The 19,838-nt window shown below is 36.8% G+C and overlaps 2 protein-coding genes across 2 annotated transcripts; one reads left to right on the top strand and one right to left on the bottom strand.

Moving 5' to 3' along the window:
- LOC115924094 (ELMO domain-containing protein 3-like) lies at positions 1–11,736 on the bottom strand. Its single transcript, XM_030985847.1, has 12 exons — positions 11,703–11,736; positions 9,844–10,030; positions 8,972–9,085; positions 7,675–7,872; positions 7,343–7,433; positions 5,856–5,944; positions 5,003–5,126; positions 4,460–4,582; positions 3,108–3,238; positions 2,218–2,294; positions 1,052–1,179; positions 1–426 (listed from the first exon to the last, which is right to left on the bottom strand). The coding sequence occupies exons 1-12, from the start codon at positions 11,720–11,722 to the stop codon at positions 242–244; spliced, it is 1,467 nt and encodes a 488-aa protein (XP_030841707.1). The 5' UTR covers positions 11,723–11,736; the 3' UTR covers positions 1–241.
- Positions 11,737–11,896: 160 nt separating this feature from the next.
- Positions 11,897–18,241, top strand: LOC587448 (28S ribosomal protein S18c, mitochondrial). Its single transcript, XM_787176.5, has 5 exons — positions 11,897–12,013; positions 14,432–14,532; positions 15,058–15,141; positions 16,019–16,145; positions 16,984–18,241. Exons 1-5 carry the CDS (start codon positions 11,923–11,925, stop codon positions 17,166–17,168), a joined length of 588 nt encoding a protein of 195 aa, XP_792269.1. The 5' UTR covers positions 11,897–11,922; the 3' UTR covers positions 17,169–18,241.
- Positions 18,242–19,838: the final 1,597 nt, after the last annotated feature.

The raw sequence follows: 19,838 nt of genomic DNA, 5'->3' as shown, positions 1-19,838 counted from the left end.
TCTAGCCATGGCCATACATGTAGACAGCACAGATTTCAGCCAGTTTTCTAAAAGGCAACACACTGGTTGCCTTGCTTGAGCTTGTGCTAATCGCAATCATCATTGTCTTTCAAAGGCTTCTCTCATATCCTCGGAAATAAAAAAACTTTGGCAATGTGACACACGAATCAAAAGCTCTCATGATTGCGGCAGTCCATACAAATCGTCTTTCAATTTCTTTGGGTTTTTGCTCCTCCCCCGCTCAGCCTTGTTGGTCCTCCAGTTCATGCACACCAGCGAAGTCCATGATAGTCTTTTCTTTCCCTGGTGACGAGGCGGCCCCTGACCTCGGTGACATGTCGCCCCCTCTTGATGACCTCTCTGCAAGGTAGATTTCAAGGTTGCGCATCATGGTCCGAGGATTCTTCTTGCAGTTGGCCTCCAATTCTGAAAAGGGAAAGAGGATATTTTTACATTGTTTACAGAAATTCTTGTTACAAAGTATCCATGATTAGATAAAATATTCAGGTTCACTTCTTTATCAACTTCATTCATCTCAGGAAACCCTTTTGGACAAAAAACCCTTTCATGAAAATGGCACTTCAAACAACATCCAGATCACAATATAGTACATAAAAACAATATGATATGAGGTACAAATTGAAAAATTACTAAACTTGACTACAAAAGTCAAATAATAACAAAAAATACATTACAAAGTGACAAACAAATTATTAGTTTTGTATTATATAGATAGAGAAAATGCATTTTTTTTTTGCTCAAGGCCGAACTAATAAAACTCTCTGCTTATCATTCCTACTTGTGTATAAACTTTGCGTACTTCTAGATATACCATTTAATTTTCATTTCATCCACTGATCTATTTGCTACATTCAAAGTATAGAAATGAACAAAGAAAATAAGAAATACCACCAACTATTGCCCAAGGAAAACCAGATGGTTATTAGTAGTAGTTCCTGTCAAGTAAAGGTTCTCCTCACTACAAAGTAGTTTACAAACCACTTTTTTTTTTAAAGATCAAAAGAGTGGACATATGTGCGTTTGAATTTACCTTTGATTACAAAGCCTGAATCGTGGATTGTTTTTCTCTGCTGTTTCCACGTCTGGTAGAGTTGTAAAAAGATGCTGGCGTAAAAATCATTGATGACACCAAAGACTTGCTTCCGTCTATTGCATTCTCTGTGGAAATAGAAAGACAAACACACGATCTTTATCATCATCATTATCATCATTTATTAAAGTCTGCATTTTCCCTCTTATGAGGGGTTACTGACTTCTCGCGCCATGATTACACTCACTCCCTACACTTTTTATCTCAGACATCCTCCTCATTTAGACCAACCTTACTGCATTCTTTCTTCACCACATCTTTCCATGAAATCTTTGGTCTCCATTTCCCATTTCAGGTTTATCACCTTTCCTTCTCAACAAATTGATTTTTAAATTTGCAAAGCATTACTTGAAATCGTTAGCTTGGTCAAACATGGCATTAAATTAGGTATTAATCCCTACCAGATTCATGGACTATACTGTGGTGAGAGGAGAACAAATATAAAATGAGCTTGTTCTCGGGATAAAAGCATGGATCTGAAACCTCAAACCCTTAACATTTTGTAGCTAATTTTAGAGAAATAAAAAAATGCATAAACCTAACATGGATAAGATCGCAAAATTATCCCACCTCATTCTTATATGACTGGACCATTTTGATTGACATTTAGCATGCACTTCCAATAGAGCTTTATAACATGGACTATCAAGCCTATAATAGAATGTTGGATAAAATAAAAGGGGGAAAAACACCAAAGCTTCAGCACCAAATGGATGACTAGCCCTTTAAAGGGATTGGGTATCTTTGCCTCAGATTCTAAACAAAATCCCGGATTTAGCTCATGCTGCAATCATAATTATAAACCTTTAGGTTAGTCAGGAATCCCATGACTTTTACAAGCGGATCGCCTGTCTGATTATCATGATATTTATGATTGGAACTTGAAATGTCAAAAATCGTTTTCTAACACTACATTCTATTGGGGGAAAATGGGTATGGTCAAACCGGTCACTCAAAGATTTTTACTTTTTTGAGGCACTTCATTATCATTTTTTAGGGCTTCAATATTACACCATATCACAGACACTGATAAACAGTAGGGCCATGCATCTCAGTTTTGTTGAACTGGAAACAATGCCTTAAAGACAGAAGAAAGTAAACCATACCTTGATAGATGTTCCTCTCGTAATGCCTGCAACGCTATCCTTGTCATGTTGATCGCCATCACACAGAAGGGAAAATTCTATCAAACACAAATGAAGAGATCAAGTTGTCAGCTTACACAATTACCGGTACAGAGAAACATGCTCTTGATTCACAGCAAACAATCTATATGGATAAGGAGGGCAGTTGATACTTCTGATCCGAATAATTACTTATACAGTCAAACCTGCTTTAATAGCAACCACCTGTATAGAAAGACCACCTGTCTACAAAGAATGCGTTTTTTGTTTCCCTTGAAAATGGTTTCTCATTGAAACATGTATTAAAGGAACCTGTACATAACGACCACCTGCCTATAAAGACCACTTTTCTTCACTCCCTTGGCTGGTCTTTATAGACAGGTTTCATTGTACAACCATGAATTCCACACAAAGAGCACTTACATGTACATACAGTCTTGCCACCGTAGTTCACTTGCATTGCCATAGCCTATGTCAATGTGCAGCATAATTCTACATGCAGCAGCAAGACATCTATATACTACATGTACATACACACTGTACCCTTCCCAACTCTGAAACTAACATAAAGAGAAGGCGCTATGTCTCAGTGGTAGAGCAGTGGTCTTGTAAAACGGGAGGTCCCGGGTTCGGAACTAAGTCAATGTGCTTGTGCCCTTTGGTAAGGCATTAATCCTCATTATCAAGTCCTTAAGCCATTGGTCCCATGGTTCCTTACTTACAAGCATACAGTGCTTTCTTAGCAGTCAGGTAAAACAAACCATCAAATTATCAACCTGATCCCTAACCCTAACTCTAAACCTGACCATATATCGTTGACGAAATAGGGCCCGAAGTATGTGCTGGTTCACTGGCACCACCCTGCTTCTTACCTGTGTTTCGTGCTGGGAGAGCTTGTAGATTTCTTTGGCAAGAGGAAACTTCTGAGAGTCCATGAGAAAGTCCAGCAAGGTCAGAAGTCCTAGGAACCCACATGCCCTCAGATCGGTCGATGGATCCGTTCCTACGTTCATACAAATACAAGAATACAAGAATAAGAATATTGCATATTCATATTTGACACATTCTCTTTTTTTTTTCTTCCCCACCAAAGAAGATTAATAAGCTTGGGATAACAAAATAAGTGAAGTCATTAAAAAAAAAAACAGTCTAAAAGAGAAGCACTCACACAATCATTAATTGCACAAAAATGTTATCATACAATTAAAATTAAATTAAATCTAATTAAAATTTTGGATACACATGTACATCTTTGCTCTCATATATTTAAAGATTTTTAATTGGTTAATCATGTGTGTATCCAAGTGCAATACTAGGCATTATTTTGATGATTCTTTCATGCATAAAAAAGGTGCCTTTTGGAGGAGCTATGGGCTCTTTCTGGGCCCAAAACACATCAATAATAGTTTTACTGATCTGTTTTGGAGATGACCACTTTCTTACCTTGAAAGCCTATCTATTCCCAATGAGATCCAAACCTCTTTCTGGACCCAAACATAACATCATGAAAGCCTATGTGTTCCCAATGAGATCCAAACCTCCTTCTGGACCCAAACATAACATCATGAAAGCCTATGTGTTCCCAATGAGATCCAAACCTCTTTCTGGACCCAAACATAACATCATGAAAGCCTATGTGTTCCCAATGAGATCCAAACCTCCTTCTGGACCCAAACATAACAATATAGTTTGACTGATCTGCTTTTGGACCATTTTCTTATCTTGAAAGCCTATCTGTTCCCAATGAGATCCAAACCTCTTTCTGGACCCACACATAACAACAGAATTTTACTGATCTTTTTGGGGATGGACCCTTTTCTTAAATTTAAAGCCTATCTGTTCCCAATGAGATCCAAACCTCTTTCTGGACCCAAACATGACTGGACCCTTTTCTTACCTTGAAAGCCTATCTATTCCTAATGAGGTCCAAACCTCTTCCTGGACCCAATCATGACTGGACCCTTTTCTTACCTTGAAAGCCTATCTGTTCCCAATGAGATCCAAACCTCTTCCTGGACCCAATCATGACTGGACCCTTTTCTTACCTTGAAAGCCTATCTGTTCCCAATGAGATCCAAACCTCTTTCTGGAACCAATCATGACTGGACCCTTTTCTTACCTTGAAAGCCTATCTGTTCCCAGATAAACCTCCGAACCTCTTTCTGGACCCAAACACAACAATAAAGTTTAACTGATCTATTATGGAGATGAACCCTTTTCTCACCTTGAAAGCCGATCTGTTCCCAATGAGATCCAAACCTAGGACAATCTATCGCGCTGCCTGTCAGCTGCTTGTAGACCGTCTGGAGAACACGCTTATGAATCAGCTCATCATCATCAAAGGGATCTGATCAACAAACAAACAAACAAAAAACAAGCTGTGAAATCATAAACTAAGTGAGTTCTTTATGATTGCCAATGTTGTGGCAAGAAACACAAATCGGACAAACTCCATGTTCACTAGCAAAGACCAAATTCCCGCTATCTAGTAGACCCTTGTTCATCTTAGGTGGTACCAGGACCAGATTCTTTAGTATCAAATGTGCTCTGGTCCCTAGACCTGGCCCACTTACAAAGTGATAAGGTCTCTGTCATAGCTGAAATGCCAATAAGTACACACCAAGCAACACATACAAGGTTCCTCTTATCATGTAGACCTTTCTTCATTTTAGGAGGTACCAAGACCATTGCTCGAGTTTCTAGACCAGGCCCACTTAGAAAGTTCTGGGCCCTCTCTGTTATAACCAATAAGCTACTCAGTACTTACACTGTGCAATAGCAAAGACCAAGTTCCTCTCATCCAGTAGACCTTTGTTCATCTTTGGTGGTCCCAGGACTAGATGTTTGAGGGCGGCAAACCCTGTCCTCTGAACGCAAGGCTTGATCTTACTCTGTCAAAAGAAAACAGTATATTCAACATTAACATACCATACTACAGTCAAACATGTGTTAATGGCCACCTCTCTATAAAGGCCACCTGTCTATAGTGGCTATGCATTTTGTCTCATACGAGAGAGGAATGTGTGTTGTAGAACCTGTCTAGAATGGCCAACTGTCTAGAGTGGCCACTTGTTCTGTTTCCCTTGGATGGCCTTAATAGACAGGTTTGACTGTACGAGCAGAAAATTTTACTAGTCTTTACCAATATGCAGGTTGGATTTTACTCTTGTCAGTGAGATATCAAAGGGACAAGAGCATAATTATTTAAAATCAAAATATCACAAAAGAAGGGAAAATATGCAGTTTTCTATTCATATCTTAAGGGCTGTGAAAGGGCAATCCTGTTTCAGTTGAATTGTAATCATATTTATAATCAGATGTTATTACAGATCTACTGATGTAGTGCATGATTTTTCACAATCCATACCTCTTGTAATCCTAAGACCATCACCTGCTATATACACACAACAAGGTATATTAAACCGCCCATGATTTACCAGAAGAAAATAAAAAAAATCAGAATGATGTGGAGTTAATTACTATGCGCTGTAAAAAATTGTATGCTTTATCAATTGATACACCGATAACAAGGCTGTCATACTTTTCAGCCTGTCTCTGATGTTTTTACCCTTTTAAGTCCATGAAGAAACAACACCTACCGTAAATAAAGAATTACGTACCATATACTTTTCCATATTGCATGTCTGAAAGAAGCCCAGTGCTTCATTAAATGACACCAGAGCTTGCTTTCTCACTGCGCTGTGTTTACCTGTGAAAAATTTATTAAAATTATCTATCAATGAATTATGATACATATACAAAGGAAACAAACATAATTGTCAGCCTGTACAATATTTCAATTCAAAAGGTTACATAAGCACTGCAAAGTCTCTTGTACAACCTGCTATCGTTCTGCAACATTACCATAATATGACCTTTTCTCCATTCAGAATTTCCAGAGAGGTTTACAGCTACAAAGTTTGGTAAGTTATGAATTATGAATGTATTTTTCCCTCACCCCTTCAAACTATCTATGGATGGTTAATAATTTTGTACAGGGATTGGTTGGACTTTATTTTGAAGTCACAAACCATTATACAACCCCCCCCCCCAAAAAAAAAAAAAAAAAACGCCCCCAAATCCACTTCACTCCAGAGGTTTGCGTGACATAAGAAAGTGAGAATTAGTACTACAATTTTCTTTTCTATACAAAAGGAAAAAGAAAAAGACCTAAATAAAGCAGAATATTTATCACACACAAAAACAAATCACAAACAAATAAAACAAACCAAACAGTAATCAATGCACATCAATAATGGGACATGTTCTGGTGTCTCTAGTTTCTTTACCTCACAATCAAAGACAGTTGATACTCACACAGTTAAATCACAAGATTAAAGTAATCAGAGGGAGGGAGGGAGGGAGGGAGGGAGGGAGGGAGGGATGATTGGACTTTACAAAGCGTCCTCATGATTTTCAGTCTCAAACTTTTTATTCTTCAAAATATGAAACTCACATACCTATTATCGTTTGCTAAATTAGAAGAAAAAAAATCACAAAGTCACAGTCTACAGATAGAAAAGACATGCAAGCATTTCAAATCTTCACAATACTAAGGACTATTGTACACATATTATAAGCAAACAAACTGGTCAACAAAACAAAACGCACAATAAAGAGACACATGAAAAAAACAATACCTGGCGAAGCAGCTCCTATTGAAGTTTTAAGAGTGATGAAAACAATACAAAAATAATCATAAAGGAAATAAATACCAGTGTAATGCACTTTGCTTCCTTATAAATCAATTTCAAATTGCTGGAAGCATTGCCCTCATGCAAGGATACAGTTTAAAATTGCAACAGGAAGGAACAATCTTACTCAGAAAATGAGAGAGTTTCGGTTTTTTTCTAAGAATGTTTTAAAATAAAAATAAAATAAAAACAATGCAATTTCTTATTTAGTATAGATATTTTATATGTGTCTTGATCAATGTGGCAAACTGAATGGAATTGCAATTACTAAAAGAAACGTCTTATAGCAAATTTTCCCGATTAAAGCCAAAGTTTATACCTGATGGCGTTTGACTTAGCTTTGCTGGCCTAAATTTTTTAATAAACCTGAAATAGAAAACAATTTCAATTTAGAACTTAAAGGGACTACTCACCTGGTTGGATTGTTTCTACAGCGTCCCACTCAGCTTGGGCTCTTAAAAGCTGTTCTGAGGGCTCCACGACTCCAGTCCGACTCACTTCTGCCTGTATACAAAAACATAATACACAAAAATAAACATGTGGGACTAAAGATGTTCAGATATTAAAGCTCTCTTGTTGTAGACAAGTAAAAATATACTAAACTTAGTCTGAATACATCACCAGCAGCAAATAAGCAAATAAATGAACGACTTAATATGCAGGACATGGAGAGTCAGAGTGGCACTTGACATGGACAAAACCTGAAAATAACCAGAAAAAAAGGTTTCAAATTGTCAATGCTTACCTTCAAAATGTCTTCTGTTGACGGGGCGGTAACCCCATTATTTCCGCTATCTCCATTGGCTTTACTGGATCCATTAACCAAAACAGGGTCACCGGTTTTGTCATCTTTCTCAACAGCCTGGTTGTGGGTCAATGAACTTTCATCGGAAGGCTGAGATTGGTCAGTCTTTGTAGGTTCCTCAGGGATAGGCTCTTCTACCTGTAAGTATTTAGAAAGTGGAATTAACCAAAATATAATGTTTGATGATATGGCTATGCCCTATAAGAAGGATAGGTCTGTACCTTAAGAAAAGAAAAGAAATCTTTCTACTAAAAATCCATAAACTTAATATTTTAGAAGAAATATGAAAAATACCAACAAAATGAAAAGGCTGAGGGTGACTAAAAAGACAAACAGGCATAGAGAGTGAATAACCTCACACAAAATAAATACATGTATCATAGATACTTTGCAATAAATGCACATAAATATAACCTGTATCCTCGACCAAATTTTACATCTCTATCCTAAGCCAAAGTTCAACTTTGTCTCATACTATACTGATGACTCAATTAAATATCCACAAAAGATGACATAAAAGGGATATGGACCAACTGCCTGCCAAAAGCCTAACAACTTTCTCTAAGCTCCTCAAGTTACCGGTACCTCAAAGGTCCTACACAAACTTACTCATCTGTGTGTTAAAAGATACACAAATCTGAAGCGCACTATGATTAAATAAACAAAACTGTGGTAATCTGAGGCAAATGTGGACAAGCCTTTATGCATCTTGAGCCAGTTTCTTGAAACCGTCCCAAGTCTAAGTTCTTGGACATCCCATAGAAATGCGTGTTAAAGGTAAAGACCAGTAATGGTCATGCGATTGCATTGTGAAAGAAACGTTGTGGAATCGATCAAAAAAGGTCGATCATCTAGCATCTAGCATCTGCAAGGTTCTGGAATCATCAAAATGATAAGAAATTTGGCTCATTCTTCGTAAAGTTACAAGCACTATACACAGAAAGATGTATATGGGACTACCCTATCTCTCTCACCAGACCATGAGAGAAATAAATTTACCAAATATATGAATTAGTAGGCGGTTTCCCGGCAAATTTTGTATCATCATGTATTAGTCAAAACATATTCTTTCACATGATTGGTAATGAGAGCTTCCATTTCATTTTTTGAAATTGGGGCGTTGCCAATACTGGTCTTTACCTTTAATTCTATAACACATGTTCCAATGGGATGTCTAAGAAGTGAGACTTATGACGGTTTCGAGAAACTAGCCCTGAACTTTGACGGCATCACTGACCTTAGCAGTCTCCTGCTCCACAGGTCCGTCTGCTTCATCCCCACTACCTCTGGTAGAGGGGGGTGTTGGTTCAGGTGCCGTGGTGGGGGCAGACGGTGACTTGAATACATCAACCTGTGCAAGCAAGGAAGGGGAGGTGAAAATCATAACACTAGGTATGACCAGGGTTCATGCATTTCTGATACATGTTGTAAACTATTTAAAGCCTGTCTGCACTAGTTTAACCAGGGGGAATAGATCTCCCTGCAAGGTCACTGACAGGTGGTTATCTCATCAAATCAGCTCTCAATTAACATAAGAAACAGGGGATCAAGGGGGACCAACAGGCACCGATAAGGCATTGTTTGCTAAATAGAGGGGCAAGTAGCTATAAGTAGTGCAGTGTACTTTTCTCAGACATAATAGCAGTTGATCCTGTATTAAAGATAGATTTCCCACTCTTCACATTAACTACATGTACCGGTATATAGACAGTTACCATGCAATACCAAAATACATGCCCACTGCTTCTTTCAACCTTTTATCTATTTCCATGTCAAGATAAAAACAATATTATTTAATGTTTAAAATACAAACATACATGTACACATCTGATAAAGCAATCTTTGTGGACATGATCACTATAGAAAGGTTCATATGAAACCAATTTATTCCCTCATCATTATAAACTAAAAATGTAAAATTATGAAATTGTCAGAACAGACCAAATGGTGAAGGACCTGCCAGGAAATATCAAGGAGATGCCAATTTATGCTTCATTGATTACAACTTCAGTAAGTCATCATTTTCTTATTATTAATCAGATTTTGCTCAAACTTTCAATTTTATGCTTTTATCAAAACAAATAAAATATGACTTGAACTATCACATACATTCTGAAACTCGTCCATGGAGACCTTGTAGTTGACTGCCTCACAGGCAGAGTTATCCCCTTTTGCCGCTGGCGTGTCATCTTCAGCTATGATGTCATTGAAATCATCATCATCATCCTCCTCCTTGTCTTCAGGTGGTTCAGTGATGTGGATCGCAGGAGGGGTCAAGTTACTACTGTTGTCCATACTACATGTAGATGGACAAAAATGATTCAAAAGTAAAGTGAAACCTGCTGAAGACTCTCTATAGAAAGACCCCCCTTGTGTAAAGACAACATTCCTTTATATTTCTTGAAAATTGCTTTTTATTCAAACTTGTAATAAAGAAAGCTGCACATGAAGATCACCTGCCTGTAAACACTACTTTTCTTGTCTTCCTCTATGCTTGAAAGATCGAGTGGTCTTTATTTTACAACAATACATAACTGACTGTTTACTTTTAAGTCCAGAACTTGCTTGTTAAAAGGTTCAAATGTCAGCCAGCAACATTATGACTGGGTATACAGACCAGTTATGCCAGATTTATTGGAAAAAATTCATCAAACTGCACTTAATTACCATCACAAATATTTTTGTCCTGTATAATATTGTCCAACATAAGTCTTAGAAGATTTTTGAAATATGGCTTGTAAACTTCACCATTTGAAATCAATGGTCCGGATACACAACCTATCCAAATAAACAAAGTCTGGGTATGAATGTGTAGGTTAGAGGCTCACTTTACATTAGATCTAAACACTAATACTCACTGTATGCTGGTGTGACCAAAGTTCGCGAGTGACCTAAGTTCGCTACCTCAAAAAATCAGTAAGATTTTGAAAACCTGATACCACCAATGTAAAGAGGAACACAAATTACCTAGTGTCAATTTTCTCTGGAATGGGGTGTGAAATTATGAGAATATTGACAAAAAATCAGCAAATTTTGCAGTCATTTGCATCCGTTCTGAAAAATTACTAATTTACCAATAAGGGTCTGAAAATCTTCATTTTGAGAGCAGGTATCGTCAAAATTTTAAGTAAAAAGTGTTACGGACTGAGCTGATTGTATGATATTGCCTTGCATTTTTGCAAATTATGAAATTACCTTATATTTTTGGTGGATCATATTTTTTATAAATCAGCTGTAAACACCGTACTTTAAGTAAGGTCTTATTGTTTTTATGACTTTTTTAGTTGCAGCGCGCACGGCGATCAGACATCAAATTTTTAGATAGCGATATCTCTGGAATCCTTTGACGATCAATTTTCTAGTTGAATCAATTTGAAGTAAAAGAAAAACTTTGCCGTCATTTGGTAATAATTGAAATGAATAATTTGTGTTGAATATGAGAAATCTTAGATCGAATAATAATATCACATTTTCTAATATTGTCAAAATCTCAAAATCTTTGGTCACTCCTGATCCTTCCACACCTTCATACAGGCAGACTTACAATTGCAACTTTTTCTTTTTTTAAAACAAGTTTTCCTCTCAGTCTCACCATCAAACTCTCTTATTCATCCTCTCTCTCTCTCAGCTATCCCCCTTCTCTCTCCCTTGAGTCCTTTCATTTCTTTTCAAATATGCCATATGGTAAGCATTTTTAATGCAGGTGTTTGGGACTTTGGCATAATGTTGCCATTGTGAATGTGATCATTTGTTAATTATGATTTGGCATTTGTTGCAGTTCTGACTTCTGTTGATAGACTAGAATAGATCTAAGTCTAGATTCTATAACGTTAGAACGACTGTAAAATACAGACGCCTCACTTTTCAGTACACTCAAATCAACATAAATACACAGGGTGCGATGGTAATGTAACGATGTGAAAGTGAAACTTAGAAACTGTAATTTGCCAAAACAAAGTTGTGTTTACCTGAAAGTGGAAGTCGCCATTTTATTTATTTTAGTGGATCTTTCAATAACTCTACTTAAAATTTATATTTTATGGTAATTAAATGTAATGAATAATATTAAGGATCCATCAAATAATATTTTAAAAAGTAATAAATATTTTTAAAAGTCATAAATCAACAAAAATTAACTTAATTGCTATTTTATTTAAATTCTAATAAAGTTATTGGTCCAAAATCAAGATGGCGGCCTACACGACCTCACGAAATTTGGTTAGATTAACAACCAAAATCTGTTCTTTACAAGCGTCACTGAGACTACACCGTACTTTCCGTAAGAGTTATCAAATAATTATTTTATGATATTAAAATTTGCTGACTTCAAACTAGATTCTGTAATTCTATTGTATGCGAATTCATGATTTAGATCTATTCATGCTGTGCCTGTCATGCTGTGGCTGTGATGAGTGGAGTGTGATTGAAATCTGGTCCTGTGGAGGATGAGCATATATGCGTGTGCGAGCGCTACGCCTACGGCCACGGGGACGTTCCTCCAGGCCAGGCGCACAGCCTGGGGGCGCTTTTTTTTTTACACAACTGTTTAGCCACTTCAGTCAGATATACTGTGCAAACGACTAGAGACAGAGTCTAGCATTACCCGAAAGGCGTTGTGGCGTGCGCCTATAATCCAGCTAACAGTGGAAGTTACAAACTGATTCAGCCTAGGACGCAGGTTCGAAACTGAGTCACGTCTTTCGGATGGTGAGGTTTAAAGGTCGGTCCCCAGACGTAAATATTCATATCTGATTGATACACGTCTGTAAAAACCCAATACACATACAATACAAGTGTTACACAGTGTATACTCTTCTTCTATGTACACTGTGTAACACTACTCGTTATTTGTTTCGGGTTAAATCTATCCTCCGTCTTCTCTTTCTTTATGTATTTCTGTGTTCTCCTTCAATCTACCCTCTTCTCTTTTGTCATGTATTTCTTTGTTCTCCTTCAATCTACCCTCTTCTCTATTGTCATGTATTTCTTTGTTCTCCTTCAATCTACCCTTTTCTCTTTCCTCATCTATGTTTAAATCTGATAGATTTCCTTTCTCCTTCTTTATGTATTAGTCCCTGTTTTTCCTTAGTCTATGATCCTCTTAGCTCTTCAATTATGTATTTCTACGTTCTTCCTTTGACTCATCCTCTTCTCTTTCCTTATTTCCTTGTTTTTCCTTCTCCATATCCTCTCCACTATCCTTAATGTTTTTCCCTTTCTATCAGTTTCCCTTCCCTGGGTGTACGTGCTTGGACCCTTGCACATATAGTGCGCTGACGACTTAGACTCTTTCACCAGAGCACTTCTTGGAACTTTTTCGCGAAAATGGCTAAACAGTTGTGTAAAAAAAATATGCGCAGCTTGGGGCCCGGTCTTAGGCATTGCCCGGCGCCGCCTTGAAGCGCGGGGAAGGAAGTGCAATGCCAATGAGACGTACATGCAGACTGATATGTATTTGTCAACCTTATTTATTCCCCACATCGGGGTGAGATGGTATCCCTTGGCCTTGCGGCATTCTTCAAAGTCAAAGCCAAAGGGGGTGAATTAGTGAATAGCTAGCCAATTTTTGAGGGAATCAATCTGGCCCTGGTTTTAATTCTATTTCTAGACTAAACTAGACTAAACAGTTTGATTTAGAAAAAAGAGCTAAACCGTATTAAAACGAGGATTGTCTTTGTAAACGCAGACAAACCCTTCCGCAAAAATAAGATCGTCCGCATTCTCGCGGGCGATACTTAGACTATTCCCGATCCGCGCATTGGCAATGTGAAAAAAAAGGATTTCACGATTATTTACTTGATGCATTTTACAGAGACTTATACGTTAAGAGCGATAAATCCTCTGGCAGACGGACATCCCATAAAAGTAGACGGTGAATTGGAGGTATTTTATTACGCGGAATCCATTTTTTGCATCGCCAGCGCATGGTTTGGGAACCCAAACCTGCAGAGCGTCGAAGAAGAAAAATGTCCGCAAAAATGCAGACGATCCTTAATTTTTTAGGACACAATTTGTCTACGTTTACGAGAATATCCTCCTTTAAGCGGAAGATCCTCATTCTTGGACTGGCGCCCCTACTACATATAGTGCTAGACCGCTAGAGTCTATTATTATTGTGTATGATAAAAACAACATTGAAAACATGGGCATTTATATTATTGTTAATCACCCTCACCCATGTGACCAAACTTCAACTTTACATCACAGGGGGTGATTATTTAATATAAGAAATTTTTAAGATTTCAAAAATTGAGCACCATCTTTGTAAAGAATGAACTAGATTGATGTATTGATCAAATCTTAAATCTGCTTTATAATTAGATCCAGGGAATTCTGATTTCTGAGTTCTCTAAATATTGTCTGAAGATTACAAAATTTGCAAGTATTCTGAAAAATGTGACCATTGACCAATTCCACCTATTTCAAGTGGTGCTCAACAGTCGAAACTTCCCTTAATTTGTGTCTTTAACAGTGTCTCATCAATCTCTTTTTAACATCATATAGCTGAAAATACTGGATATATTGTTAGTAACTTGGTAATCACATGAACACCAACCCTTGTGACATCTTGTCTTAGTAATTCTATTGATTCATATTGTCCAGGGTAAAGCATTTCAGGCAATTGCAATGCTGTTACTAAATGAAATTACTAAATGAAATTATTCCTCATTTTGTTTATTTCCTCCTTGTTGTACAGCTATTTTGACTACAAGCACCTCACAGCAGGCAAGATCATTGTGTAGATCGAGCGAATGGAAGAATCCACATAAAGACAGACAACAAGTGCAACAAACTGAGGTATAAAGAAATAGTGATGTTCACATGTATATATGTATCATATGATTTCACGTTACTGTATCATCAACAACTTCAATTATTTAGATGAGCATAAAGAGATAAACATTTGAGAAATAACATGGAACAGCATTCTTTGTGAAACAGAACAAAAGTTGGAGTAAAACAACGAAATGTAGAATTTTGTTAGTCTGGTGGAGATGGGTATAGATTAGCTGGTCCCATTTTTAATCCAAACTACAGCAATAGCACACTTTCCCCATGACCCAAATCACAACCTCCTTGAAAATACTGCTCTAATGTCTTTTCGCAAGGTACAAATCCCTACCCTGTCTGACGGCTACTTCAGAATGTTAAACTAAATATTTCCCAAAGACATTGTGTATATTTTGTTGTTGTTATTTAGTTGTTGTTTGTTTTGTTTCTCTGTTTATTTTGGGAGTATTGCAATGCTGTGTGCAGTATAAAAGGTGTATAACATGCATAGTTTTGTTAAACAAAGTATTCCCAATATTTGTTTTCTTCCAGGCCATCGACTGTGAGGAGGACCCGTACAAACTAGCAGTAGAGAAATGCATTTTATGCAAATACCAAGTTCCAATTTCATATAAGGTAAATACTAAATTCTGTCTATATTCATATGTAATGAAATACAAACCGTTCAATTGAATTCTCTTGATCTGTATGTTTCGAGAAATATTTGATGCTTAACTATTTTGGGTATTAAAGTATTGATAGAGAAACTTGAGTATAGTTTATTGATAGAAGGGATGCTGATGAGGGTGTTTTCACAAAGAAGAAAGTACCGTTGGGGAGGGGGGGGGGGTAGAAAAGATTGCAATGAAGTGGGGCTGCAAAGCAGTCCTTACCTATTTAATCCAGAAAAGTTGCCTCAAATATCTTGCTCTTTATTATTGTTGATTTCACAACATAGTCTGTACTAACACTAATTTAAAAAATACCTTGTTCATATCTTCTTTGGAACACTGATTTTAAAAACTAACTTTATTTTCATTATTGCAAAGTTGAAACTTTAATATTTCAAGGTTATCAAAATTCAATGCTTGGAAACATTTGAAGTAAAGATTATTATAAATTTCAAAACGCTTAAATACAGCCCCGGCATAGCTCCTGAAGAACTCTCTAACTCTCTATTAGCTTACCAGTTTTTAGTTTTTAGTGATACATTAGTTGACATATTTGTGATTTTCTTTGAATTTCCACTTTAAGAAGGCTTTTGACTCTCGTTTTTAAGGTCCTGGCTTGTATCCTTGGGTAAGATGTTTTTATCTGCATTTGCCTCTCTCATCCCAGGTGTATTCGATGATTACCTGGTAACAATGAGGGAAAACTATTTGCAGGGAACTCAGAAAAAAGTATAAATACTGATGAGGTCATGCTGGATGAATAAATACAATATAATGAGTAATATTTATTTATTGTTTTTTATTATTATTATTACTATCTTTTATTTTGTTTGGTCTTCCAGAATGTCCAGCTGCTCTCTCAGTTTGTATCTCCCAATACGGGACGTATCTTTGGCCGTCACATCACCAAGCTTTGTGAAGCCCAGCAGCGTCGCGTAACCAAGGCTGTAAAGAGGGCCATAACGATGGGTAGGTGAAAGGGTTTATAGAAAAGCTATAATTTTTAAGAGACTCATGAACGCACTATCGCATATCGCATAACACCGGTGTGTTGGCTCAGTCAGTAGAGCATCCACCTCACAACCAGGAGGTCGTGGGTTCGAACCCCAGTCACGTCATACCAAAAGACGTTAAAAGACGGGAGTTGCTGCTACCTTGTTTGGCATTCAACAATAAGGGGATAGAGCAATGTCGATCTGGCGCTGCTCAGTGGCTGCCAGGCTCATGATCAATTGGGCAAAAAGGAATTTCCATTTTCGGTTGAATAACATTTGGAGTGGACTAAAATATTATTATTATTATTATTAAACTTTGTACCCAAAATTATACTTCACCGTAACCCCAGTCCCTAACATATCCTTTCAAAAATCTAATTTCAAAACACATAGCATATGTTGCTATCTAGAGTAGATATTGGGTCATTGAAGTCGTATCTGGGGCCATTGCATAAAACATAACAAACATTGATGGTAACTGCCATGGAAACCTCAATTTTACTTGAGTGTCGATGATGTTGCCATTGTTAATATTGATGGCAAAATTACCATCAGTGGTAAGTTTTATGCAATGGGACCCTGGATCTTAGATGAATAGTTGTACAGTCAAACCTGCTTTAGTGACCACCTGTCTACAAAGACCACATTTTTTTTGTTTCCCTTGAAAATGGTTTCTCATTGAAACATGTACTAAATGAATCTGTCTTCAAAGACCACTTTTTGTGTTTCCCTTGGGCGGTTGCTATAGACAGGTTTGAATGTACCTTCCGTAGCAGAAAATCTGTTGATGATTCTGCTTATTCCTTTATCAGGTTTTATGCCAAGCCAGTACAGGACAACCCAGTTCCTCAAGGACCCCAGCCTCTATGATGTCAGGTACACAGGGAGCATTGCGATCGGACAGTACTCCAAACTCCCTGACAGCAACATCAGCGAGGAGGAGCTGTTGGAGATGCAGCAACGTGCTGAGGAAGAAGCAAAGACAACGCAAAGTTGATGAACGATGCATTCATATTTAAAAAGGACTATGTGATATGGTGCAGTGATATGACAGTTGAAACATCTGTGGACTGAGAACTCTGAAAGGGCAGTATTTTGTCGTCAATTGGCAACAATGCGATATCATCTGATCTCAAGCATCAAGAAACATTACTGCAGCGATGTTGATATGGACTTGTAGTTTTGTATTGTGCGATTTTCTTCAGATTCCATACAGAATTAAGAATATTCACGAAAAATTGTCAGTTAAGGCACTTATTTGGATACTACCTTAGCAATGATGGTTTCCCTCATGCAGGCTTGAATATAAAGTTGGGAGAAACAATTCCTTGTAAAAATTCTCCAGATATGAGCCCTGGGAATATTTAAAGATTTGAGAAAGGTTGATTATGTATTACATAAGAGTTGATATGTACTGTAAAGTTTTGGAATTATCAAATGAAAACAAATTGGATCAGTCTTTTTGAAGATTACATGCATTGAAATGGATATACATGTATATGGGACTACACACAAATGTTTGACTCCTATGTTTTAGGCTTTCAGCTATGTATTGTCATATTTCCGATAATTGGTCATTTTAAAAGCAATCCTTTCAAAGGAGACATTTTTACTCTGAAATTCTTCCAAACTTACAAGCAAAGATTGAGAAAGCTCATAAGTTATTTGTCATCTTTACCAGAACTCAACCTTCTCTTTAAAAATATTCAAAAATCATCCTGCCAACAAGTGACCATCAAAGAATCCAAGACATATATCTTGTCTGCTTATAGGAGGTCAAGGAGGACTTGAAGCTAATTTAGAGGTGATCTGCAGTGAAGTAACGTACCATGTTTTAAGGCAGTTATCAAGTTTTTAGCATTGATACTTTATCCTCCTTGTTCAAAATTTCAAATCTTACTAAACGCTCTGTGATTTAGAATATAATCAGAAGAGTCATGTTGATAAATGATAATAAATACATGCTTTATAAAAGAATATATTTGTAAAGACGATTATGACATGAAAATAAAACAAAAGGAGATCAAATAAGTTATCTTCAAATAAAGTAAAATGCTTGATTTCTAGGGAGACTTGTATGGTGTATGGTGTAAAAAAATGTGTATAATGCATAAAAGCAATCCAGTTATCGTATCCCACTATTTGAACCAATACAAGAAAATAATGTATTGTGAATCATATTAGAATCATAATAATACAATGTGCTAATGTGACAAGTATGTGAGAAAGAAGTGAGAATTGTAGATATATAGAAACCGCTTAAAAAGGAGTACTGGTAGCTAGTAGAAAAAGAAAAACGTGCTTGGAGGTGGAAGAGAGAGAGAGAGAGAGAGGGGGGGGGGGGATATGGAGTGGAGAGACAAAAAAGAGAGAGAGAGAGAGTTTCTGCTTTTGTGTACCTTGCAATATATACTTTTTATAAGTAACCTCATCAAAAGAATAATGTTAAAAACCTCATGAAACTTTGCAAACAAGAGAGGGGGATATGGACTTGAGAGACAAAGAAAGACAACAAGAGAGAGAGAGAGAGGGGGGGGGGGATTTCTGCTTCTGTGTACCCTGCAATATATACTTTTTATAAGTATCCTCATCAGCAAAAATTATGTTAAAAACCTCGTAAAACTTTACCAGAATAATTTTATGTGAATAAATTATCAGAAGCTTCTCACCAGCGAATGAGGACGAAAAAGAAAATAATAAGAGGAACAAACGTAATATTTTAGGGCAGAGAGAGAGAGAGAGAGACGTTTTACATTACGTCTTTAAAATTGATCATTGAGCCACTGAACTGAAATTTCTGTGGCCGAAACCATGGACCTGACCGAAACAGACGCTCCCTGAGAAAAGCCACAAGCTGTATGCTGCCCTCTATTGCAATAAACTTTATAATGGTACAGACATGAACTGCGATTTTTAGGGCAATGAGTAGCGATAAAACAGGGAATCAACTGTATTTTGTTTATTCGCGGTTCAAAACACGTAAATAATATAAATACCCGATGTGGTTCGGGTAATAAAGTCGAGAAATGCTGAAGTTCTGCAATATGTCTTGTTAAAAATGCACCAGGAGACACTCATTGCAAAAAGATTATGCTGTCCTCTATGGTCAAAAACATTACAATAGTACTGTAATTGTATATTGATACAAGACGCAGATGTAAAATTAACATACACCGGACAATTATTGTCAATGTTAAGAAATTAATAATCAGGTAAACAGAAAAAGGAGCGTAGTACTTTTTCAGTTGGGGCGAGGGAGGGGCAAACTATAAAATCGGAATAATATTTTCCCCAGGAGGATACAGTTCATTCCATAATAATTATAAGGTTGGACTCCGAAATAATTAAAGTACGCCTCTGATTGCTTGTTTTAAATCGGATATTAGTCCAGTTCGCAGTTCAGTATTTCTTTCATTCTCAATAAAAAAATAACATACATAACATGCATAAAAAAATTAAAAAAACAGAGTATCATCAATAGAAATCAATATAGAGCAATGAGACAAAAACAAAATATGAGAATGAGGTGTCCACTAAAAAAAAGCCTTATCGAACGTTGACCCCAAAATTAACAACACGTTAATGATTATAATAAAAACAATCAGACAAATAAATAAAACAAAGAAATAAGCATGCACTATATAACATTTCAAACTATGAATACAAC

This window comes from Strongylocentrotus purpuratus, unplaced genomic scaffold (genome assembly GCF_000002235.5).
Source record: "Strongylocentrotus purpuratus isolate Spur 01 unplaced genomic scaffold, Spur_5.0 spur5_scaffold_15, whole genome shotgun sequence".
Classification (NCBI taxonomy): Eukaryota; Metazoa; Echinodermata; class Echinoidea; order Camarodonta; family Strongylocentrotidae; genus Strongylocentrotus; species Strongylocentrotus purpuratus.
Note: the sequence above shows the minus strand (reverse complement) of the source record. Positions and strands in the feature narration are given on the sequence as shown.

Bases quoted from the DNA above. Each gene is read 5' to 3' on its own strand.
- LOC587448 (XM_787176.5), top strand. From the start codon at position 11,923: ATGGCGGCCTACACGACCTCACGAAATTTGGTTAGATTAACAACCAAA. The intron at 15,142-16,018 runs GTAAATACTAAA...TTGGTCTTCCAG, and splicing joins AAGTTCCAATTTCATATAAG to AATGTCCAGCTGCTCTCTCA. The intron at 16,146-16,983 runs GTAGGTGAAAGG...TTCCTTTATCAG, and splicing joins AAAGAGGGCCATAACGATGG to GTTTTATGCCAAGCCAGTAC.
- LOC115924094 (XM_030985847.1), bottom strand. From the start codon at position 11,722: ATGGCGACTTCCACTTTCAG. The intron at 5,945-7,342 runs GTGAGTAGTCCC...AATTTTTCACAG, and splicing joins TGTAGAAACAATCCAACCAG to GTAAACACAGCGCAGTGAGA. The intron at 4,583-5,002 runs GTAAGTACTGAG...TTTGTTGATCAG, and splicing joins GGTCTTTGCTATTGCACAGT to ATCCCTTTGATGATGATGAG.